The sequence below is a fragment of the Lagopus muta genome, chromosome 10 (assembly GCF_023343835.1).
Source record: "Lagopus muta isolate bLagMut1 chromosome 10, bLagMut1 primary, whole genome shotgun sequence".
Taxonomy (NCBI): domain Eukaryota; kingdom Metazoa; phylum Chordata; class Aves; order Galliformes; family Phasianidae; genus Lagopus; species Lagopus muta.
In genome coordinates this window covers 6,377,240-6,403,241 of record NC_064442.1, presented here as the reverse complement: position 1 = coordinate 6,403,241, position 26,002 = coordinate 6,377,240, and the positions used below count along the sequence as shown (strand labels likewise).

The 26,002-nt window shown below is 41.5% G+C and overlaps 1 protein-coding gene across 10 annotated transcripts in view; it reads right to left on the bottom strand.

The window, feature by feature from the left end:
• AKAP13 (A-kinase anchoring protein 13) overlaps positions 1-26,002 on the bottom strand; it is a 195,681-nt gene that overhangs the window by 16,588 nt on the left and 153,091 nt on the right. For 9 of the 10 annotated variants that reach the window (XM_048956244.1, XM_048956245.1, XM_048956242.1 and 6 more), the window contains 15 exons: positions 24,823-25,006; positions 23,737-23,845; positions 19,127-19,252; positions 15,427-15,469; positions 14,308-14,413; positions 9,152-9,323; positions 6,393-6,460; positions 5,600-5,666; positions 4,161-4,296; positions 3,239-3,351; positions 2,644-2,790; positions 1,793-2,043; positions 1,029-1,154; positions 804-921; positions 62-310 (listed from right to left, as the gene is read on the bottom strand). In XM_048956244.1, coding sequence (XP_048812201.1) covers positions 62-310; positions 804-921; positions 1,029-1,154; positions 1,793-2,043; positions 2,644-2,790; positions 3,239-3,351; positions 4,161-4,296; positions 5,600-5,666; positions 6,393-6,460; positions 9,152-9,323; positions 14,308-14,413; positions 15,427-15,469; positions 19,127-19,252; positions 23,737-23,845; positions 24,823-25,006 — 2,015 coding nt within the window. The remainder of the gene's footprint in view (positions 1-61; positions 311-803; positions 922-1,028; positions 1,155-1,792; positions 2,044-2,643; positions 2,791-3,238; positions 3,352-4,160; positions 4,297-5,599; positions 5,667-6,392; positions 6,461-9,151; positions 9,324-14,307; positions 14,414-15,426; positions 15,470-19,126; positions 19,253-23,736; positions 23,846-24,822; positions 25,007-26,002) is intronic. The other variant, XM_048956247.1, reaches the window with a different exon arrangement.

The following is a 26,002-nucleotide window of genomic DNA, read 5'->3' as shown; positions in this document are numbered from 1 at the left end:
GAAGAAGTAGTGGAGATACCAATCTGAGGAGCAATCCTGTGCCTGGAGAGGGAAGCATTACCTTTCAGCCGTCCGGCTGCATTTTTCAGTGACACAGGCCCGTCTCGGATGAGCTTCCGGTGTCTCAAGTCCTCTCTTGCAAACATCTGACCACTTTTCATCCTCATGATGGATTTGCTGTCTGTCCGGTTGTAAATCTCATCAAGGCGCATTTTCTTTTCATAGTTACTGACTTTGCTATTGACTGCAGCAATCACATCTTTAACAAGGTTTAATGACTGAGTCAAGTCTTCATGTTCCACTTCATTTTCTTTGAACAGAAAGAGAAAGATTTCCATCTCACTTTATCCTCGTGGACATCTCTGTTTTCTCTTTACTTCCTTCCCCTTCTCCCTCTCAGATTCCTGCATTATAACTGTTGAATATTTTCACAACAGGTTGCATCTTTCCCTCCTAAGGAGAGCTTCACAAAACCTTTCACATATACAGCTGAGGCTGGGAGCTGTTCCAATATACTTTAAGACAGTAGATATGAAACGAGCAAACTAACCACATATTTCAGCTGTTATAAAAAAACAAAGCTGGAAGACTCTGGAATCTGAGCGTGCTGGCTCTGTAATTAGCTAGAGATAGACTATGTCAGTGAAACACTAAACAGAGAGATGAAATCTAGTTACCCCATTATATCAGGGTGACACAGTGATTGGATTAGTCTGCAATTCTAAGAAAATCAATGAAAAAAAGGGTCCTGGAAACGCACACTGGATGAGCAAATCCACGCTTAGGAAAGAACTGCCCCCTACCTGCGGTGTACTGCAGTATCCTCTGTAAAAGAACTGGGTACTTTGTGATTCTCTGTGTTACCAACAAGATACATTCAGAAATCCCAAGACGTCTCACCAGGGAGGAACTCATTTTTTTCTAAGAAACAAAGATGAAAATTTCAATTTGTAACAAAACACTCAACGGAGCACAGGAAGGAAATGTTTTTTTTCCCCATTGACTGTTTCTCTTCCACCAGGTCCTACCTTGACAAAAGCCTGGAAACGTTTGTCCTTTGAGTGCAGATCTTTAAAGTAATTTACTGCCTCATTGTGGTGCCCGCAGAATTTGCCATATGTCTTCTTCATTCTCTCAGCGTTCTCTCCGGAGAACTGCAAGACAAGAGATTAAAGATCCAACCTGCACTGAGCTCCTGGTGTAACATCCCAACAGCTCCTGTCAGTCTTTCAGAAGAGTTTTATGAAAACAAATTAGTACAAAGCTCTCTAAGCTAAGAAATCAAATCTCTAGAAAGCAACGAGCAGAGTCTGTGGCTTCACTGCATTCACACTTAGTACAAAATCTGGGACTGCACCTCAACAGAGTTTACAAGACAAAAGAGAGCAAGTTAGAAAAAAGGAGAATGGGAGAAAACACAGATAAAGAAAAGTACAAGAACCCACCCTAAGTTAAATATCTTCTCTGTACATCAGCCAAGAAACACGCTGCACACATTTCATTGCCGGCTACTGCCTTCCCTGCTGGCTATGGGTCAAACCATGTGGTGCCTCTGTTAGCAAATGCTTCTCTCTCCCACAGTATAAACAAAATGAATTTTCATCATTACACCTTCCTCCGAAAGAGCAAAAAGTGCTTAAAAAACAGAGGTAGAGATTTTTGTCTGCGTCTACAGGTGCCATCAGGTACAGCTGCCTAACACGTATAAACAGGAGGCAGGGAGGAGTGAGAACTCAGGAGCACTTGGCTTCCAGCTACGCTTTCAGAAGTGCAATTATTATCCACAGCTTACCTGATTCACCAGGATGTCACCAATCCTCTTGATAACAAAGTTCTTTTCACTTTTGTCTGCCAATGACTCCTTCTTCCTTTCCAGAATCCGCTGGAAGAACTGACTATGTATGTGCAGCAAGTTCTCCAGGCAGGGAAAGATCTTGTCCACAACTTGCTGATCGTACTGCAGCTCCTGTAACATCCCTGCACTGTATACGTCGTTCATTATCTTCAGGGTGCGGACATGATGCATTTCTGTCTGCATGAGCTCTGCATAGGATTAAGACAAGGTCATGGTAGAGAACTTGGGTGCACAGTACGATGAAAAACTGTCATTAGGAAGCTCTTCCAAGCAAGCTAATTGGGCTTCTCTAAGTGGTTTCAGAAAATCCCACATCAGGTGTTTAAAATATCAACTAATGTCTTTGCTTGTGGCAGAAATTTGGGGCAGAGGAGTCAAAATAAAGAGCCACAAGCAGGTGTGAACCTTGAGCACTGTTACCTTCTTCTGCATTTCACTGTCAAACTCATCATTGTTAATTTCTGTCATGCAGGATGGATTTTGTATAAGAGAGCAGAGGACTTGCTACCTAGCTGCTGTGCTGTAACTGAATTTAAACATCATCAGCAGACAAAAAGGAAGAGGTGCTCTCTATTTATTTTTTATGGCTTCCAGGTAAGTGAAAGGCAGAAAGACAAAGCTTTCAAAGTACACACTGTTTCTAAGAATTTCAAGAATGATACTTTGGCTACTGAGGAATCCAGTTATTGCTCATATTCACTGACATAAGGTTTCTTACATACATGCACGTGGATATATCAAGAAATCACCTAAAACAAGTGAACAATGAACATCCATGCATGTCTCACCATAAATTACGTCTTGCCGTTTGACAACATCCTTGTTTTGCTGCTGTAGGAACAGGCTGTCCACTGCTTGGCTCCAGGACTCTGCCTCCAGCTGCTTGGAATCTAGTTCCAGGTCTCCCATCAGCTGCCCTTCATTCATGTCTGCACCTTCACAAAGCAACACAGATGTGAACTGCTGCAGGTACTGCTGCCGAACACTACAGGCATTACATCCATCAATGCAACATGGCATTGCAAATGGCAAATCTTCTCTGTCCCCACAACAAAAAGCCTCATACCAGTATAAAAAGGCATGTTCTGTATGTGGCTGTATGAACAGGCCAGAGGAATAAAACAGAAGTGGAAATGTTTGCCTTCAAGCTCAATTCCAAGTAACTCAACTGTAACTGAAAGCTTCTAAATGTTTTCCCACAATTCAATAAGAAATTACTGTGTGGTACCTTTTTTTTTAAAGTTATCACAGTAACTTTACATTAAATGCACTTTAATTGTCCATTAAAAAGAAAAACTCAAGTTGAAATGTCAAACTGGATTTTCTATTTTCGGAAAGCAGCACAGACCTTCCTCCTGCTGTAAGTGCCATGGGATTTCTTACCTTCATCAACTAATGATTCAGTGGATTCATTCACCCGGCTAATTTTATGTAAAGAGTCTGTGGACTGTGACAGAAATTTCCAAGTGTGTATTAAGCTGTCATCATTCCCAACCCTGAAAAAGAACAGAAGACAGGATATTGTTTACAACCAGACCTGCAGCTCTAAATGACAGCGCTTCTTCTCTACAGAATCACACCTCAGGTTTTATGGCTTGGGTAACTGTTTTTCATTGCTTTCCATTTTACACTGTCACTTCCCATCCTCATTGTTATTGGAGCAAACCATGAAAAAATGCAGTACAAAAGGCTACCTAGGAGTCTGCACCATTTGCTCTGAGCAAGATCCAAAAAATGGACTGAAATAAGTTTCACCGTGAATAACCAGGGCATGCCAATTGTTCAGGATGTCCCAATCTATGCTATTGCTCTGTTTGTAGAATTACTCAGTGTGCAGCTAGGATAGGAGCCATATATTTTATTTTCTTCTGTGACTTTCCGTAGTTAATTATGCATAGCACATTCCTAAAACGTTGTGAAGACTGCAGCTCTGTGCATCCACCCTACCATTATGGACACAAAAATAAATACTATGCCTGAGCTGCACAAAATACGTGATTGCACAGTTCCAACCCCAAGGCCACTTGGCTTCCTGGATCCCAGAGCATCTGTGTGAAGTGGTCCTTAATATCAGCAGGCCAGCTCAGACACTTTTCAACTCATGCCACGACTAAACCTAACCCAGACAGTCTGACTGTGCAGGAGACAGCTGGTAGTATCATATATAATATGGGCATTTCTGGTGCTGCGATCCTGTTTTGTATTTTTAACACAGATCACACGACAGAAGCTTATTTTTAATGCAATCTGAACTTCTCCACGCTCACAGCAGATAATCCCCACGCACCCCAGGCAGAACCCTTACCCTGCAATGTTCTGTATTGAGACACTCTTTGACAGCGCCGTAGGCTGCTGTGATCTCCTGTTGTTGAAGATGGAGGTGACGGTGTTCTCATCGGGAGCGAGTATCGCGGAGCGAGGGCGCTCCTTGGGCTGTGAGCCTGGAAGGGAAGCACCAGACAAAAGTCAGCTCATGCAACTGTGTTCTTAGCTGCAATGATGGAGTCTTAAAGACAGCAGGTCCTAAAATTCCCTTCCTTTTTGCTCTAGAGTTGCCACTGGAAGATCTGCAGCTGTTAGACACTACAGGGAAGCCTGAGCCTTCTGCCTCTCCCTTGGCACTCCTGTGCTATTGAAGCAGGACCTGGTCAAAGCAAAGCTCCCGTGCTCTGCCCAAGACAATCTGGAATTTGTCCTAGATAGTAAACTTGAGTTCTGGATGCTCAAATGCTTTTAAACAAAATTTAGCCATCATGCACATACAGCATCAGTGATCAGATCTATCTGTGAGACTTCATCGTCCTTAGACCTAACATGCTTAATTTATTTCTACTGTGCAATAAGAAAGCCAACCAGCTTGTTAATTGTGATCTTTACTGCGACTGCTTTAAGTCCAGCAGTGTTCCTGAGCAGAAAAGCAGTGACTGATATCTTCTCAACAAAGTAAGCATTGCTGTATTTCAGGCAGGAAAGAACATTGACCCTTTTGCTGAAAAGACTGCACTATACCTAACAGATTTGGCTGGAATCTCCACGTTCAAAAACATACACTTGGGAAACCAAACAATGTTATTCAATAAATAATCAATCACATGTAGCAATCTACTGTGTTGGCTTTAATTTCTCTGGGCAAGGAGATCCTGTGGTTATAGCCATCCTCCTGCTTCTGGTCGCATCTTTTGATAGGTTCTTCCATTCACATATATTACAGAGTAACACTAAAGCCTTTCTCATACTATCACCTATCTGTGACAAATCCTTTCATCTTAACTCTACATTTTCCTTTCTTCAGATGTATTCATGGTTCCTGGAGCCATTCCTCTGAATTTCATGACGAAAACCACAGTGGGTGTGACTATATGATACACATGATACTGCACAGTGATCTAACAAGCTACCACTAACTGAGCTTATCTAATTACGATGCTCCAAAACTCATGTGGGCTATTTCATTCCAGTTCTTTGCCACCTGTCCCTCTGGGTAGCTCAGCAGCACAGCATACACCTCAGGGCAGCTGTACAAACTTTGTCAGTGCTGCTCCTATTCAGAATTTAACTTCTTACTTTTACTACCTCAAAGCATAGGACTAAACCATCTGTGCAGCTTTAGCTCAACTTCTTAAGTCTCAAATAGTGCTTACCACGCAGAGAAGATGCACTCATCCCTGCTCTATCTGCTTAATCAGTCACAACAGGAACAGCACACAGAGACCATCACCAAAAGGGAGAAAAAGGAAACTTTACCTTTGTTTCTCATGGTCACCGTGGGTAATGAAGAGGTATCATGTGCCTGCAGCATTCCTCTCTGTGGCTGAAAGAAAAAGGAGATTCATTTTAATTTTTTCTTCTTTCTCCCTTGGGGCTGTGCCACATAACTACAATTAAAAAGCCACGTCTTTAATGAATCCTCTCAGAACAGAGCAGTTCTCCAATATGCGTACTACAAAATGGTCAGCAACTACTGTTGTTGCCATGTATGAAATGGGCAAAATAAGCAGTAAAATAAACAGTAAAATGGAAAGAAAAAGGGCTGGCTACTGAAGGGAACAACAGAGGAGGTGTTCTTAGCTTGTAATGGTACCAGCAATAACTGGCTTGGAGAGTCATGCTGCAGAAGAGGCTTCTCACATTTGCCCAGATTCTGCATATCCCTCATATAAACAGCATACATATTTAATACATTTCATCATGCATTATGTATATGCATGTGATGCTGCATAAAAGGATGTAGTATTCAAAAATGAAGAGATGCTGCATTTACAGGAGTTGGGTAAACCTCAAGTTTTGTCAGTGAGAAGCTTTCTTTAATCATATGCACTGATTATATTACACGTGCACAGGAAGGATGCTGTTTGCTCTGGGAATATCTAGTTTCAGATTTTGGATACCCTCACAGTTTCTTTATGCATCACTTCCTCCCCAGGTCTGCTGCTGTCTTTGCTCCTCACTGCAGACCACCCTGAGATGGTGTATATCTGCAGACTGAATCATTTACAGTTCCTTCTTATAATGCAGTAAAGTAGATGATACCACTAACCTTCATTTTCACCTTTGCACAGGAAGCAAAGCTCTCCTTACAGCCTTTGTGAACAATTGCATTGCAGTCTGTCAGAAGAAAACAGACGAGTTATTCCTCTGATAGAAAAGTAAGGGGGAAAGCAAAAACAGGAGACAAACAGAAACCAATGGTAGCGCCAACGTGTTCTCTGCAAATACAAAGACTGCTCTTATCAAGACCACGACAGTGGGATGGCAAAAGGCAGGGAAAATCAGGGGAATTAATTTCTCTAAATCCAGATATAGCAAGCCTAGATCTGCAGTGCAGGATCTGAGTTCTGTACAATAATATGAACAGAAGAAGAATCAGGAGCTTCAGCCAGGTGACAGCAACTGCGGGGCAGGGACTGAAAACTGCACTGAAGTCACTGCTTTGAGCTGAGACCACGACATTCAATGCCCTGAGCACCACACTTTAAATCTGTGGTTTCTATAAATTCGTGAAAACATGCTAACACAGCCCATGGACTGTTTTAAGTGTAAATTACATTGCAAGTGTACAGCTCTGAATTATTTCTAAAAGAAACATAAAATTAAAGGAAAAAATATCCAGGGGCGGACTTATAAAATATTCTCACACTGCTAGAATTTCTTAAATTTAGGGCTACTTCATAAAAGCCAGTAATTCTTCTGATGAAAGGTAAGAGCAAGGCTTAGGGTGTTGCTGTTCTAGTCAATGTCCCACAACTTCCTGTGTATACGACAGACAGAAACATACATGGTTCTTGCAAAAACCCACAAGCAGTATCACTGTTAAGATCAAGCAAAGAAGAGGAACAGAACTCACTTCTGGCATTTAACACCGAAATCAAACAAAAAGAGGCAGGGAGACAATTCAGAACCCTTAAATTCAAACTCAAAAGCCTTGAGAACATGAAGTCTGCACCTTACAGCATCCTATTTAGGAGCAAAGCATTTTGCAGTTATCACAGCACGCTTCTGATGAAAAATCTGGACTTTACTCCTCCAGCTAACTCAACCTTTCAGCAGACAGGAAGTTCTTCCAGCTCTTTACTATCAGTGGTATTAATAATTAAAACCCCGAGAGCCTCTTTGCTGCATCAGTAATTATAAAAAATAAAAAACAACACACAGACCTATTAAAAAAATTATTTCCCTTTCATTTCAGAGCACGCTAAGTTGTTCAGCATTGGCTGTTCGTGAACAGGGGGTGCCACTGAAAGGTTCAGATGTCGACTTACAATGAGTCAATCCTTGGAAAAACATTAAGTCACCTACAGGTGAGACAACAGCAATGATAGCAATGCAGCACTGTCACTGCTGCTGAGAAGAAATGTACTACAAAATGGCACGCAAGCAAGGGAGCCTCTGCTGCTGGTTATCTGCTATTTTCAAGGCATCGAGGAGTTTATTTTAGGATGTGGTGTGACAACACGCCACACTCAGATGTACAGAGTAACAGTCAGCTCTGACCAAACCTTCCTTGTGACAGTCATCTTCTGGGCAATGCAGAAAAAAATGCAATAACTTTCTATTTAAACTTGGAAAATGATGAAATGATGTCTCTACTAAAACACGGTGTTGTTGGATTATTTTAACTCACTTGGATATAAAAGATAAATTGTGATACATCTTCTAAGTGACTTAAAGTAAAGTTAAAAATGTAGAGTGAGGAAAGGGGAAGGATGCATCTGAAAGCCTGTAATTGATGCTGCTTTCCATCTCTCATCAGGTAGACACAGAGCATTGCTCACGCAAACAAGTTTGATGAAATCTCTTCCTTTTCAGGAAACTTCAAATTGCCTCTGGAGATTCAGCTAGCTGCTCCTTCCCCTTCCTACTTAACATGTTTTATGCACGATCAGCGTGAACAAATAGAGGCAGAGCCTTCTGCCCCAGCCGACAGCAATGCTGGTACAGGATTTGCCTCTCATCTCTAGGCAGACAGAGATGTAATATTACTAATAATGAAGAAGTGACAGTCTTGAGCTGCAGTGAGAACATATTCTGCAGTTCTGAGTCACCAAATCAACTGGTCACATTCTGGTTGTGACCACACAAATGCCACTGACCTGATCAGTTATAGGCCTGAGAAACCATATGAGAAATGAGCAAAAAATGACCAAGCTCATAGAAACCCCATTTCTATTTTGCTCCGTTTGTTTTTGCTCCGACAGTTACTTGTTTTCAAACAGGATTGTACTAATAAAAGATGCAGTTGCTGTACTGCCTACACTATGTTACAAGTATTTCACACGTCACTTGATTGGTGATTGATTGGCATTACATAAAAATGGAGAAAAATGCTAGCATTTCCTTTTTGTATTATGCTTTCATTAAGGGCTCACTGTAGCAGTGTTTCAGATTACTCAAGTACACACAGCAATATAACACTGATGGGTGGGACATCCACTGGAAACAGCAGCTTTGATCCAAGATAGCTTTCTCTGTACAGCATCAGTTTTAACAGAGCACCTCAGCCCCAACCCAAAACACACAGCTGAAGCAACCCAAGTTCTCCAGCCCACTGACACATCTCGCAAAGCAGAGGATGCTGCCATGCAGGAGCTAGGCAGGAGGCTGCAGGATAACTCCATGTGGCTGAGATTCACTTCTGCACAGCTTCCATAAGTCATTACCACATGAATTCCCACCCCCAAAGACTCCTTCCTGCCCCACCTCACCATTGCTTAAACATGGCAACAGTACAGCACTGGGTTCATGTTTCCCAATTCAGATTCAATGCACAATAAAAACAGAAAGGAAGACAAAACTTACTTGCACAGTAGTACGAATCCTTATTGAAAGGTTTCATACAGTGGTAACAGATTGCTTGGGCTACAACAGAGGTTGCAGTGAAGAGATGTCCATTTAACATCTTCTTATCTTTTTCCTTTTCCTTGGAATCTTTGTCCTTCTCTTTAGTCTTCTCTTTATCTTTCTCTTTTTCCTGCCACAAGAAAAAGAATGAAAGCCTTGTTACTTTGCAGAGGTCTCTCCTCCAGTTACAAATTCTTCAGTGTTTGCCTTCAGCACGATGACGATATCGATCGGTGCACACCGTAACAAGGGCCTACACAGCTCCCCAGCAGAAAGAAAACACACCCAGGGCCCCACAGAAATAGATTTACATATTACTGATTTGTAGAGCCCTCTGGACGGGTATCTCATTCAAGGAAATGAAACTGAGTCTGCTCTGAAGGCAGCTGTGTTTGTCCACCTTTGCCTTCTTACATTTGCTTGGGTTAATGACTTACCTTTTTTCTCCATTTGGGCTCTAACTGAGGCCTTCAGAACTATCAGTAAACTTTATTAAATACCACATTGTACGTATGCCATGTACAATGCATGTCCAACTTATAAAACAATTTTTAAGGCTAGTTCTAAGATGCTTGCTTTGCAATGCATGTGTCATGAGAAAGCAACCCCTTCTATGACAACAGTACAGCACCACTGCCAGATTATCCCTCCTTTTTCCTCCATGCAGCAGGGACAGCTTTTTTCAAGAGCTTCACGCAACCCCAAACAAACAAAGCCAATGATCTTTCATCTCAAAATACGGCATTACAGAAAGACTGAGGAGCAACAGCAACACTGAAAAAAGATTATCCCTTCAGGAAGCCAAAGTTCCACCCTCTGCCCAACTATCACTGGAAAGATGTTAAGCACAGGCAGCTTCTCTGATTTTCAGTAGTTTTTTGTCTTTCTATCTCTACCTGAGACAGAAGCTTGCTAACTACTAAGTGTGAGAAACGTCCCCTGAGACATTTCATGGATTTAGAGATCTCCCAAACACAGCCTATCATCTAATTTTTGTAGGAAACTCCATAGAAAAACTCAACATTTGAATTATAGTGACTCCTCACATTTCTATACGTAAAATGCTGTTCTTGCTATTCATCTCCAAATCTGTATTTCAAATACTACTGAACATTCTATGGCATCTCTAAGAGAAGGCCAACCTGAAACTGGCAAATGCTTCTGTGAGCTTAACTTTGCATTTTGTTACTTATGTGCCACGCACAAATATTTCACAAGAGGAACCTAAATATTGGAGAGCTGCAGAGCTCTCTGTATGAGCAACTGCCAAGAAGCAGTTAAAAGAGATATCGAGCTCTGCAGCCACCAGGAGGGAAACTTTTGTGCCTTTGATGCTTAAATAATCAGTAACCAAGCATAAAGGCTGCCCTCTCCCAGCACAGCCCAGTTTCTTCCTGCAAAGCCTCACGGACACAAATGCTATTTACTGACCCCAAACTTTATACTGCAAAAAAGCTTGCTTTCTTTTTTTTTTTTTTGCATTGAAGGATGAAATAACTGCCTGAAGGGGAAACCTGCAAGGAAGAATATGCTTTGTAGACATCTCTGCCTCCTTGAGCTATCACCATCCCACCACCATCCACGTTATCCAACGGCCCACCTGCCTACCTCCCATCAAGTCCAGCCTCATTCAAGAATTAAAACTGCAGCTAAACTCTTGGTGATGGCACCAAAAGGACTGCCAGAGGTATGCACTACTGCCAGGATTTGTGAAGCCCCAGGACAGAGAATCACACAATGCTCCACCTTGTTTCCACTCACAATGCTGAAAAGAGATCCACCATCCTATGCTTCAAATGTGCCCAATGCTTACTGGAAAGCCAAGCAATTCTGCAGCCTGGAATAATATTCTTCATAAAATCACTGTAAGAATTATTTCAATTTAAGCTAAACTACTTGGTGAGAAACAGGAAATGGTGCACAGCCTTGAAGGAGCAAACAGCAAGCTCTGCACACGGATGGAGTGATAATGCTGAAATCGTGTCCCAAAACGAGATTATTTTTTGTTTTTGCTCCGACAGTTACTTGTTTTCAAACAGGACTGTACTAATAAAAGCACTGTTCTGCTCCATCAGCGCTGCCACCGCAATTTAAAGCTCTGCTTTACGGTGAATCTGAGGGTGCATCTGTGGGTACTGAAATGCTATATGAGCACACACTAACAGATACTGCAGGCAAAGACCCTTAGAGTTTGATGGCCCCAAATAATGGCTGGTGCAATGCAGCAGCCAGCCCACTACAAAATAACCACCAAATTCTTACCTCCCAGTTCTTAAGTCCTACCAGCTTCACTGTGACGAGGGGCACCTCCGAAAACCGATGCCTTTTGATGGACATTCTGCCCTCAGGGCAGTAGGGCTGCTCCCAGCAGAGCTAGCCCATGGTGGCAGCCAGCAAAGGGTTGAGCAAAAAGGGGAGAAGGGCGGGCCGACTTCTGCTGACTTCCTCGAAGATGATCTGAGCTACTTTGCTTTCAGCCTGCTCTGCTCTACCTCCCACTGCTGAAAAGAAATTAACTATGGGCAGGAAAGGATGGGGTTAATATTGAGGTTGCAAGTCAGTCGGGGGCCTTGCTTTTAAAACGCAGATAAATCAGTCCAACAAAACTCTTCTGTGATGTCTGGGATATATAAAAAGTAAAAGTGAACACACCTCAGTGTTGCAACGCTGTACTTCAGTACACAAAGTACCGCTGAAGGTTCCCCATATTTGCACTCCTCCTGCCCCATGGGTCCTTACAAGCATTCACAGTCCCTGCTTTAAAACCAAGCGCTGGTACAACGCTGCCCACGAACCACACAAGTCAAGGAGAAATTACTCATGCTAACCTTTATGTCGTCATTTCCCAGAAACTCTCTGCCAAAAAGGAAGAAGAATGAGCTTTGCTAACTGATGGGGACACAGAGGATTGCAGACTTTAAAAGCGTGAAGCAGTGCGTGCTGCTGATTGCAAGAGATTCACTGACTAATCCCTACGTAACATTCAGCATACGGGTAAACACACACAGACGTACACCAGTGTCCTCACCACAGTTAATACTCCAAACGTCCTTTTTTTACAGAACTTCCCCAAAACTCATTTTCAAGAAGAGCCACTGCCACCAGTATTCCCCAAAGTGCTTTATTTTATGGTTAATCTTAGAAAACTATGCATTTCTGGAGCCAGGTTTGGAGAAAATCCTGGCTCAAGTTGGAAAGAACTTGCATTCTCCCTCTCCCTGCTGACAGCCCAGACAGCAGCAGAAACCAACTCTTCCTGTTCAACTTCCTCTTTCAAGGTTTGCTGTTTTTCTTTTTAAATCTTGCAGGTTTTAATCAGCCCTAAGGTTTGAGAATTCAGCCTTCCCAAGAAGTCTTACGTTGAATTATTTAAATGTACTGCTGAAGTCCTAAAATGCACGTAGCACAAACAATTCACTAAAAGCAGAAGAGAAATTGTAACGTGGATATCATGGCTTTCTTGTTAGCCAAAACATCAGAACTGCTATGGACTGCAATTTTGAGTGTATGAGTGATGGTTGGCAGTTTGGAGTAATTCTAGTTTTATTGACAGTTTCAACACAATCATGAACTCAATGAACTCAAATAGATTACACTTATTTAAGAACAGGTTGATGGTTGGACTAGATGATCTCTGTGGTCTTTTCTTGTCCTTAGTGATCCCATGATTCTCAGAAAGACACAGCAAATATCTGTCATATATTCCTACTTGCCCCAACAAAACCTGTTGTTTACATTTAGTTCTTGACTTGGAGATGGTAGATCCAAACTGCAAGAACCACTAAATGAATTTCCAGTCTTGTGCACAGTCTGTGCAACATGAGCCACAGCTTCTCACTGGTGTATTGCACTGGCATTTCTGAGCATTTTTTTTGGATGCTGCACTTCACAGCAGAGAACAGCACTGGCTTAAAGCTCTTCAGCAGCAGCCTGGAGCTGTCAGTAACTGCAGTTTGCATCTTCAAAGACAGATCCTTAAAGAGGAACTGCACATTATGGACATTGAGGTCATTACAGCTGATACCTCATTGCAATGGTGATGCAATCTTCTAAAAGTGAGCATTTAAATGTGCACCATGCCACTATACAGCACAAACCCACCTATATCACAGGAGCACAGGGTGACAGACCAAGTGCTTGCACTGGGAAATGCTAAATGAATCAGACAGGCTGCGACCCCCCTGTAACTACATGATAGGCACTGTGCATCATGCCACAACTTGTTTCCTGTTTGCTGTTCCACCTCTCACCAGAAGATGTAGTTACGTGTTTCAGGGGCCTTCCAATAGGATTTATCAACACAGTAGTTAGGCATCAGTTAAGCACACAACGTAGACTGCATGCTGTGAGCTAAGGAGCTAAGATAGCTTCTATCTGTCAGACATGGTAAATAGGGATGAGATTAAAGAGAAAAAGATCCAAGCAACAGAAAACAACAAAAAAAACCCAAACATATATTCATCTTCAGGGGACAATCTAAAGGAAAAGTAGTCTGCTTTTGTGAAGCACTCAGCATTAATGTAATTACTTCTATAACCAGTTCTGTTCCCAGGAAATTTGACTGTGCTGAGAAAGTGTTTAACCTTCAGCAAACTCAACCCACTTCCTCCAGAAATGGAGGAAAATATAAGCAATAGCCATCTCTCAAGGTCGTGGTCTGAGCAACTGAGCAGTGTGTAGAAACTTTGTGACAAAGGTAGGAAAAAAGGGGAAACATGATAGAAACCTTTGGTAGCCAGCTTTTTACAGCTCCTGTCTTCGTTTTACTAAATGCCTCTCAGGCCCTGTAAAAATTAGACCCATCAATCACTGCAAAACCATAACTCATGCTAGAATGCAATCTATTCTCTAAAATGAAAAACAATTCAGCAGGGAAAAAGAGGCCAAAACATTGCACAGGAAACCTTTGCCTTGGATGCATTTTAATTTGGGGCCGCTAAAATTTCCCACACTGCTCTTCTCAAGGACCATACAGAAAATCCTCCCCTGGCAAAAGGAAAAATAAAGTCGGGTGAAGACATAAATACCACACTATGGAAACACACTGAAATACATAATTGATCTTTGCTGCCTATAGGTTTCTCATGGCTATACAAACTACAAAAAGCACTTACCTTGCTCTTCTTGCTGCTGGACATTTTATTCCTGAGGTAGCTGAAGGTACGACTGACTTTTGTTCCACTTTTAATAGAGGGGACACTGCTGCTCTCTTCAGATATGCTAAAGTCAAAAAAGAAAGCAGCAGGGTTTTATTTTCAATTTTTTCTCCCAAAGCACATATGAAGAGGATAGGTACTTTTTAAAGGGCAAATGTGGTACATTTTTAAAGGACAAATGCATTTGTTATTCTGCAGGGGCATGGATTAATGTGTTACACACATGAAGGCAATAAAGGCAAAATGCCAATCAAGCAGTTTGCCACATGTTCCAAGGAAGTCTTTTTTTAAGCAATCTCCATCCTCAAAGCATGCCACAGCACCCTCTGCTGCTTCAACAGCCAAATAACAAATAACCTGCTCAGCATCTGCCTGCTTAGAGGAAAAGTCTGTCCCTTCATGCACAGAAACATCAGCCTTGGCATTTAATTGTCAGCATGCAGCCTATTTCAGGCTTTGGGCAGGCAGAAGGGATGGACATCTTTTAATGGGAGATCTCCTTCCAGAGCATGGTGCATAATGAACCCTGTGAAAAGGCTGTCTGTAACAGAAGCCACACCGTCTGTACAGCCACCCCAGAGAGATGAGAATACCAACAGAAAATAAAGTGCAATGGTTATTTAGATTCAATTACACATATTGTGGATGTCATATTTTTTCTGCCTGCCTTTACATGTACCAGCTTATGACCTCCTCAGTTTGTACAGATTAAGAAATTACACCCATTGCAGAGATCACCTCTGTACAGTTTGCAAGGATGCAAAGGAACATAAAAAAAACAAAGATCATTAAAGAAATACAGACAGACTTGATAAAGGGAGGAAAAACTACTACTTCTAGCATAAAATACAACTCAGGTTAAACTCACTGGGTTAAATAACAGTCTGATGGATTAATCTACGAATAAAGCCTTGTTAGAGCTAAGACCTAAACCAATTTTCACACTGTATTGTTTAAAATATGCCAAGGGGCTGATTAACACACTTGAGGTTTTGCTAGGAAGACTTCTGGTATTCCAAATGGGAGCACATCACAGGTGAGCCAAAAGAAGAACTGGGGAATCCCAAAATACCGTACCTCTGAACCAAGGAACCCGCGGGGCCACCAAATGCCTGAGTACCTGGAAGAGAGGAGAGATGGCAGGTGAAGGCAGCGTTAGGCTACAGTCTTAGATCACTGATTTAAAAACAGTTTCCATGTTTGGACAGTCAAAGAGGAGAGGGAAATGTTTATCAGAAGTGAGGGAGAGAACAGATTTCATGTGCTCAGGATCAAGTCTGTTCCCCTTAACCTTAGATGATCTCAGATTAGAAGCTGAAGTGAAAGATTGCTTAGTATTTTTTATCATTCTTCAGCTATTAAGCAAATGATGTGTACCTGTTAACTTGGCTAGTAAATCAGAGTATCTGATACAGAACTGCCAAGGTAATCACAATAGGTATGAAAGCAAATCATTCTGCCATAATACTTTCATTGACACATCACTAGAAAGAATCCATTGTGCAACACATCTGGGTTTCATGTACAAAACTCTTCTCCCTGATAAAATTATAGTTCGTTTTCCCAACAAAATCCTGAAACGCTTCATAAAGAATAAAGGAAACAAGGGAAGCCTTATTCCATTTTCCTCAGTGCATTGCCAGGACAGAGCTCAGCCCCACAGCACTGTGCTGAATGAAGGCTGATGTGTGACACACTGCTGAAGCTCTGCCACTGACACGTCGTCTCTGTATATCACAAGAAAGCTGCTTGCACAACGCTTGCAGGGCAGGTCAGGTAGGTGATACCATTTACCAGAAACATGGAAGAATACTGAAAAATGGTGATGAAATGATTTAGAGGGGAGAAAAGACCCTCTGGTTGTCAGGACTCCAAAAACCCCCAGCTCACTGCAAGGACCACTTGCACCTTGCTGGGCTTCTGCGTACACATTTAAGAAAGCCAGCCTTTTGACTTCAAATTCTGTTAATGCATTAATGCTACTGATGGACACAAAAAGGCACCTCACTGAAGAGGCAAAGATCGTCCTGTATCCAAAAGTGCATTAGGGAAAACTGTGCATACAACATTATGCCTTGTGAGTCTAAACCACACGTTTTCCTAATTGCTGATTGTATCAGCACTGGTTGAGACAGAAGTGTCGCTTCTTTATTTGTGTAAACTAAAGCACTGCATAACCTAATCCCTGCTTGGAGATCTCTCGGGATCTCACCTGCAAAATCTTCCCTCTAACTAATGAGCTATCCAAAAAAATCTGATTAATACCATAACGCATACTGAATGAAGTCTCCACTTCCATTTCCTGATTATAGAGGGTTTTTTTGATACTACCTACTGCCTAATTGTCTCCTAAGATCACAGAAGTAATTCCCAGCCTCCATCCTTGGTGAGACCCCTGGAGACTCTGGGTTTTGTTCTGGCTCTGCTTTTCTTTTGCATGGGTCAAGCCTCCCCACTCTTTCCTTTTTATAACAGCTTACTCAATTGGACTGGATTCACTATTTCACAAATCTTTCTGTTCCTTTGCAGTTAACGTAACAAATGCAGAGGAACACTGAATCAAGAGCTATAAAGATTTGATATTCATGACTGTTTTTCAGCACCTTGAGAAAGTACATTGCGTGGGAACTTCAATTACCTTCTATTTATCTTTTACTGCAGTAGTATTTTGTCTTACAAATGGGAGACTCTTGATGGGCAAAATGTATCCAGACAAAAAACAAGGTGATGGCCTGTTTATGATTTCACAGTCCAAGTTTTAGGTTACAGTTTAGCATCATAAAATCAATATTCTGCTGCAGGTTATACAGCCCATGAAGATGAGCATAAAAAAGGACACGCTCCCAGATTGAGCACAAGCGTTTCCTGTCATGGCCAGGTACAAAACTGAAATGCTAAAACAGATTTCATGGCCCACAGAAGAGGTGCTTTTTCTTTTTTATAGGTCAGAATAGCTACGTATGTCCATTGCTGTGTCAGCAGCCAAACTTTGGTGTATTTATCTAAACATCTTTTAAGCTTCACCATTCAAAATTACTTCACATGGTGGCTGGAACTGAAATAATCACTCAAGGCCCACTATGCAGAAAGCAGCAATAGGACTAGTATACTGTGAACCCTCAATGCAGGCAGCAGTTCAACTTCTCTGGGCCAAGAAATCCAAAGGCTTCATCACAACGATTAAACATTTTCTCAAATGCAGTCTGGCTTGTCCAGCCATCTGAAAACCATGTTTTATATACGTGATGAGATCAACATATCCATCCTCTATGAACCTGGAAGATGTGAAGAAAGAAATAGGTATCTGGGATTTTTACATGAAAAACGTCCATTTACCAAGGGGATCTTGAGTTAGCTGTAGCTAAACCAACCTTTATATAAAGTCACAACACTACTCTCAAATATGACAGAATAACACGTGAAAGAAGCAACATTTTTGTGGGAGAAAATGTATGACCTTACTTCCAATAGCTGTCAGTAACAGAGCACAAGTAAGGGAGCGAAGATAAATACTGGCTAATAGAAATACCCGCAAAAATTGCTGTACCCTCACCCAACTGCCAGGAATTACTTCAGTGCTTGGATGCTCAAAAAGAAATACATCAAAAAGTTTAAATTTTTTATTATTTTTTTTTTTTGCCATAGCACCCCTGCCTTTGTGAGGACCACAAATCGTTGAGTTTTGTTAAAGACAGCACAGAGCAAAAGGAGAGGAGAGAGCTTAAATAATGACATGGGTGGTATGATACCCAAGAAGAACTTATAGCAAGGGACAAATCCACAGTGAAGATTGGGAATGGAAAGGAGGAAAACTTGTACACATGCAGCAGGTATTTGGAGTGGATGGAGTTAAAAAACTGAGTGGTCTCAGGTTCAAAAATTGACCAAAATCTGTTGGACTGGAAAGGAATTTCTCCTCTCCCACTGTGCATACAAGGGATGGAAGCTCGTATTAGAACCAGCTGATGAAGCCAGTTCTGAATTACCTCTATAGATAGAGTGTTATCCGTTCTAGTTTATTTCAGTAGTCTAATAAAACAAAACACGTTTAAGAAAGAGGAAGCACCTTCAATATTTTTGTTATGTCTACTTAAGAAAAAACAAAAGAGGAAAAGGAGGAGGAGGGTAAATGACTAATTTAAGCTTCTGCCTCAGTTGGATTTACTTTGAACAAAGAAGTTTTGCAGCAGGAAGAAAAACTACCACACATGGCACTACACAGCTTCCTGACACAATTATTCCAGTTTTAAAATCAGGACCTAACACAAACACCTCTTAGGTGTTTGGCTTGCATTGTACTCAGTAGGGCAACCGTGGAGCTGTAACCAAAATTTTCTGAATTTACCATCAGGGCTTCTCTCTTTTCCTGTTCCCAGCAAGCAGTGTAGTCATTTCTCACATACAGAGGCTCTGTTCCTCCTCTTAATTCCATGTGCTGCAACAATCTCAAGACAAGTACTTTGTCTTTTATAAACAGGTAATGACAACACTGCCAGTTAAAGTGAGTGGTGATAACATTCACCAAATGGATACAGACCAAAATTAACTGGACGAGATTCAGCACTGCTGGTGTACAAGACTCTTTGGATTATAAACCTGTTATTCTGCCATTAGTTAGCATTCAGATACAGGACTAAAATAATGCTGTTAGATATCATGCGACAGAAAGGTTAGCTTAAATGTTTGCGAAGTGAAACTCCAAAGTCTGAAGCAGAAAAACAGATTTCCCTTTGTTTAGACCCATAGTGGCTGCAATGCACAGAAAACGATTACTTACTATCCAACTCCTCCTCCTCATCACTGGAAGAAGAGCCAATAGAAAAGAGAGTTTTAGACTTAGGAATGAGTGGAGAGATGCTGAAGGAGAAGGAGATTCGTCTCGATGGTCGAGTCCGGCCCTGGGCTGAGAAGTGGGTTAACAGCAGACATTAGAGCATGCTTGAAAATGTATTTAATAATAAAAAGGAGAGGAAAGCAGCCAAAGCAAACTAGAAACAAAGCAAAGGAAATGTCTGCACAGCATCTGGCTTCAGAAGAGGCACAAGAAACCAAGAATTGAGAAAGCGCGAATTGCAGAGGGTGCAGGTTTCAGGGGATGCAGGTCTTACTGCATGCACAATGCAACGTTCAAGGCTTTCCTTACATTTTGCTGGCATACATTTACAGGAACTCATAATGGACAAAGGTTATCTGCCTCTCTGAAATAATTGTAAGGGAATCAAACTAAAACAACACAAGATATCAGTTTTATGATGCGTTCTGCAGTTAAATGACACCCTGCAGCTGTCAGATATAGCAAGGATACTTTATCTGAAAAATCAACTTAATCTACCTGGAGAACTTCTCCCTCTTTCCATTTCTTAAAAAACACAACATTCTGGTAATGTTACGTCCTTCAAAGCTTTCAGCTTTAAAACTGAGAGCCCAAAGTATCCATTACCTTTTTCCTCCATCACAAAGCAGAAAAAATAACCACCTCTTCTACTGTCTTCTTGTAAAACTCATTATCTTGTTTAAAAGAAAATGCCTAAACTCGAAATAAGCCCCTCTGCATCCTGCCCAGCCCCAGCCTAGGAGTCTACCAAATACAGAGCTAAACTCGGCAATCAGTCTGCAACACCAAATCTCTCATCATCAGAAGGATAACACAAATGAGTTCAAATGCATTTTTTCAAATACTCTCTGCCATCTGCATTTCAGTTTCTGAAGTTACTTTTTTCTATTGCTATGCACACTCTCAGGGAATTGCTGCTATTTGTGTATGGCCACGCCTGAAAACTTAGTAAATTAGGATGGTTTACTGCAATTCCTGTTTAAAAAAAAATTAAGAGCAGAGCACAGCATCAGCCTTACAAAAATTCTTTGTAAGTAGAGGTTTCTCTGAAAAGGGATGTAGGAGCCAGCTGGCACCGCTTTTCACTGATACTGCTACACCACTTCTCATGGAGATAACAGAGCTGTACTTCCTAAAACTTCCCATCATATGATCACAGGTGGAAACCTCTGCGCTGTGACTGCACCAGGCTGCTGAATATCCATCACTCCAACACTATGAGGGCATCTGTCCTCTGGTCATGCAAGTGAAGGGGAAGGGCCTTTCAGCCAATAATATTATTCAGCCAATGAAAATAAGAATTTAAAACAATAAAACAGTAAGAATTCTTTGCGTTGCTGATATCATATGCCAAAACTGAATTCAGAAGATGAAAATATTATCCAAAGAATATCCATGCAATGCAATCAATGCAAAGCTAACTCCCCTGAAAATTTCCTTCAGCCATTAGTCATAAATGCCATTGACCAAAAGGGTTTGACTCAAATTACGTACGTGCTTCTTCAACTTAAGTGCACACTTCTTCAAATGAAGCAGAGCAATTCTAAACTGGAACCCAGTGAAAGGCATTTAAAGTGAAGAACTTCTGAAAAGACTCAGACATTTATTTTGTTTAGGCTGCCTCTCAGAGGAGTTCATCTGGTATCCAAGATCTGAAGAACACGACCAGGCAACACCATGCTTTCTTTCTTCTGCAGTCTACTGTCTATTTAGACTAAAAGTCAAGATGAACAATAATACTTTACCGCAAATAGAACAACCTCCTCCAGCACAGTTCAATTCAACTCCCATTTCAGTGCTTTTATTTATAGCAGTTCCTGGCTTTATAACAATGCTCCATACTGGAAATTTGCTATTCCAAAGCTGAAAGCAGTCTTCCGAGCGCTCCAGCCAACAGCTCTTGTGACCTCCCTCCATAAAATGCTAAAAAACTAACAGTTGTGAATGGCCACAGCAACTCTTGGAACATCTGAGACATCAGATGGAGCGTGGGTTAGAAACTCAGTGTTGGAAACTGCTTCTGCCTCAATACTTCGAGCAGTATATGGGAACAATAACAGAAAGTCCTCCATCTGTTTACTTGACTGGATTTAATTTTTGAAGCTTTTCTGAAAAACATGTTGCTGCCCTTATCACTCAAACATATTTGCAGGGGTTGGGAATTCCTTTTTAAAAAGCATCTACCATAAAATGATGCAAGTGGAATATAGAAACGTAGATAATTACATTTTCCTAGATACACCTGCGTGAAATAAAGATTTATTCTGCATAGTTCAAAAGCATTCTGGTGCAATAACATGAATTTCAAAGGAAGGTGACAAGAATTGAGACTCCCAGAACCTCTCTTGAAAAACACTAAGCTGCCAAACATCCACTCACAGCTCTCAGTAACTTTATTCCTCTTTCAGAGTGACTGAAAAAGTAATCTACTGAAGTTTCCCAAGTTAGGAAAGTATCAGAGTTGGGAAGAGACTTTGTCAAGTTGAGTAATCCTTCTGGATGCTCACTTGAGCCACCTCAGAACAGCAATTTTCAGAAACCACCTTGCTATAAAAATGAGGCTCTCCTGAGGTGCTGCAAGCTGACTATTGAAAAAGTGAAGCACACAAGCATCAGTCATTTTTAATACCACCATCCAAAACTCACAGACGTGTAACCTGAAGCAGAACTAACCCTGCTATTTCTTCTACAGTCCCTCTAGGCATCTCGTATCTTCTTTTCCTTCTACCTCAGTGAGACCATAATGGCTAGGCTGACAATAAAGAGGGAATGTGGGACCACCAAACTTGTCTACCACCAACTTAGGCCTCAATGACAATTTTAATGTGGGTGATTTGACAAAAAAGAGGGGCAAGGTGGCAATTTCTCCTATTCCAAGGCAGTGGCACAAATACTGGGCATGGTCCAGGCACATTTTCTGGACATGGTCCTGGGCAACCTTCCCTAGATGTCCGGACCAGGTGGCATTCAGAGTTTCCACTCCAACCTCAATCACTCTGTGAACCCTCCACTGTCATCACACCCCTCTTCTCTGAGTTTGAAGGAAAGCATCAAGCAAGAGGGAGAACAGCATCAGCCTGCTGGGTTCTCTCAGCCTCCGAATGTGCATTTTCTGGGAGTTGGTCAAGTTATTTACAGTGTTTGGTTAGCAACTGTGTGCAACGGCAATAAATGGGTTGCTTTTAAAAAATCATGAAAGCCTCCAGCACCAGAAGGAAAGAAGACGAGGCACAGCATGGAGCAGGAGCTGGTCTTTTCATGGGATGGATTTGCCAGTGTTTTGGTTACCGTTGCTGGGGCCACATCTGTTAAGCCACATGCTTATTAATCATGGAAGAATGATTGTAAAGAAGTTAGAAATGTCTCCTACAAACACAATCTCTGTGAGCTTCTTCCAACAGATGAATAAAATGCCTTTCTTTGAAGCACCTTTCCATGCCCAGCTTTGCAGAATTTGTGGTTCCTCCACACAGCTCCATCTGCACCTGATGTTTCCATTCAAGTTAACAACTTGTCATTAACCTCAGCTGCACAGCACCAAAATGCATCTCAATGCCTCATCTGAGGGCGTACAGCCATCATGTAAACCCCTTGCCCATCTGCTGACTGCATGGGAAGATGCTTGGCCAACTGACCACAAAAAAAAAAGAAAAAAAAGTGGTGGTTTGGTTTTGTTGGGGAAGCAGGGTTGTGCTAATCACAGCACATGAGCCCTGGGCCAGGCTGCTGCCCTGCACTTCTAATTGCGTGCAACAGGAACAAGATGTGTATGGCACAGCTTCAAGGAAAAAGCACGCTAATAGAGAGGAAAAGATCAGGAATCATCACTGATTGACAAGATGTGATGTAAAAAGTCAATACATTTTCTGGCTGGCAGTTAATAAAATGAAAGCATGTGTAACATGGCCCTTCCTAAGCACATCCAGCTGGAGCCTTCCGAGTGACTTTTTCAGCTGAAAGAATCAATTCAGTGAAGCTGCAAAATTAAGTGCTTTCTATTGCTTCAATCAGGCTAACCTAAATTGAAAAACTTCCCCTAATCAACATTTACAATTTGCTTCAGGATTGAGATTTAATAAATGGCACCCATCTGCCCCCAAGTCATTATCTCAACAAAAGAAATAGCACCAAACTCCCCCAAGGAGACCACGACACATAGCAACTTTAAAAAAAATCAAAAGCAGGAAAACAACATCCCAAAAGGAATTTACCTCAACACCAAAAGCAGCAACTCTGAAATGGTACAAAATTCAAACATACTTTTTTTTTTTTTTATAACAAACTCAATACATCACAGTTTTCATAGCAGTAGTGTAATTATGAAAGAAGCAAATGAAAACAACATAACTAGAAACAGCAGGGATATATTGGGAATAACAAAATAAGGATCTAAACTGAATGAGTTCTGGCTTTCCACCCACAGTTTCATTCTGCAGTGAAATATATATGTCACATAAAATGGAAAAGCAAGTGCTAGTAAATTGTACCTTGGGAAGGTAGGTATATATAACACATGGGAAAAGAGAGAAGGAGATGGGAATCGTGTTACTCACTGTCCAGAGATGGTTTACTAATTGACATTAAAGACACAGATTTGGTCAGTGAAGACGAAACGGAGGAAGTGCAGAAATTAAATCCTTGTGGGTGTGGTGCTTGATGGATCTGCAGAACAGAAGAAAAAAAAAAACTATCAAATTACTGAAATTCATGCTTTCAAACAGTGGGAATTCAAACAATCCCAGTGTAAGGCACAGGTGAAAAATGCAAGAACCAAAAATGCAAGCAGCATCAAGTTGTTAAAATGCAACATTTTCTTTTATGTAGAAGGCAACTAACTGCTTTTGGAATAGAAACTAGCTGCTAACTTTTCTTGCGAGCTATTGCAAGGTGGATGTTCTCAAGCCACAGAAATTACTGCTGTGATTCTGGCTCCTCGCTGTAACAAACCTGACGCTTAGCTGTACTTCTCCAAAATGCCATTCCTCAACACAAGAGAAGGCATAAGAGCCTTCACACATCAGTTCTCACTGGTCAGAACTTGCAAGACTCATTTACTGCCCTTGACAGACAGCAGTGACTCCACGAGGTAGAGAAGGTGGGCTGACTAATGATTCTGGCAGGTTCCCAGAATGAACCATGGCTGAAACACCAAGCTCTGAAATAAAGGGTATTTAAAGTATTTAAGAGCATAATTGCTTATTTAATAAAAATAATCAGAGACTCTCACAGTGTTTTGGCCCATCTATCCTTAATATCACAGACTTCTGCTCCAGAGATCACACTAAATGCAATTAACATGCAATTAAAATTTTGCTAAACTGTTGCTTATAATGTGCCTTCTGATTCTAGTTGTGTCTGTGAAAGAAAAGAAACACACAAACTTTGGCTAACCTTAAAATGTTAACTGACAAATTACTACAAGGTTTATTTCTGTCCACTAGGACATCATCTATCAACTGTACTGCTTCAAGAATCCAAGCAGCAAATCTGAACAAAGTGGCAACTTCTCTGTGTTAAAACAGAAGGCTGATTATATCACACGTACAGGGTAGAAGCCTTCACTGCCACCTTGAAAAAGGAAATTTTAAAATATAGATGCAGACTTTCCAAGAAATGCAGTAATGGTTGGGCAGGTTTACCTGGTGATCATAGTCTCTGATTTCCCCTTGCTCAAGTTCTTCAGTGAGCAAGACCAGGGAGCCGCACTGGTTGCTGGTGAGTGTGCTCCGTGGAAGGTCTTTGGAGCTCAGAGAAGCAGCCTCCATGTTTGCAGAGGGCTTCTTGTTCTCACCAGAGTCTCCAGCAAGGCCTTCTAGGCTGTAACTGAAGAGAAACCACGCAGGTTAGATCCTGAGGAGCTCTCAGCAACGGGTGTCATACAGCTCATAGTACTTTCAAGTGTAAATCAGAATGCAGTCACTAGCTGAACCACTCAGAGCTATGCTGATGCTATCCCTCAGCACATTACTCTCAACAAACAAGTGCAGATATCAGGGGAGATATTTACATTTATGCTATAATCAGAAGAAACAGCAGCACCTTGTGTGACACAAGACGTACAGCACAACACTATCTGTCCTGGACCACTGCCCTCCCACAAAATCAGCACTGGGCTGCATGCAATGTTCATCTTTGCAGACATATCCTCTGAATCCACTTAGCACTTGCCACTGCACAGAGCTTGGGTGCCATCAACGTCTTTCTGCCAAAGCTGTTTTTCCTTTAATTCCTGTATTTTTCTCCTCATCAGCCACTCAGTGTTGCTTTATCACTTGCTGATGAAGCTAGCTCTGACCAATGGAGCTAGACACAATCACTCAGTGATATTCAAAACACCAACCTTTGGTGTGCAGAACATGGTAGCTATAAAAGACCTGGCCAACCTCTGTAGAGACAGCACCTGCTGATAGACAGGTGACCTCTACAGAAAATAAAGCTAATACACTCTCTTTTCATCTGCACAAAACAATTCCCTTTTAAAATGTGACTACTTCCATCTGATCTTTCTTAGGCCTCATATTCTGCCTCTAATCCTTGTGCACCTCATGCCAAAACTGAAAAGCCCACTGCCATATGGGGTTAATCTGTACGTTTTGCAGATTCACACCTCCACAACTAACGTTCGACCTCATGTGCACAAATCCTGTTGGTGAGAAGCAAGATAAACCCTACGTATGTAGTCCAGCTTGGTATACAGAATAACACCAAATGAGCAAGTAACATAAAGGTTGATTACTTTTTAAAGCAATTTCTGTTTACCCACAAAAAAATAGTCGCAAGAAACACAATTTACCGACTTCAAAGCAGGCAACAAACAAC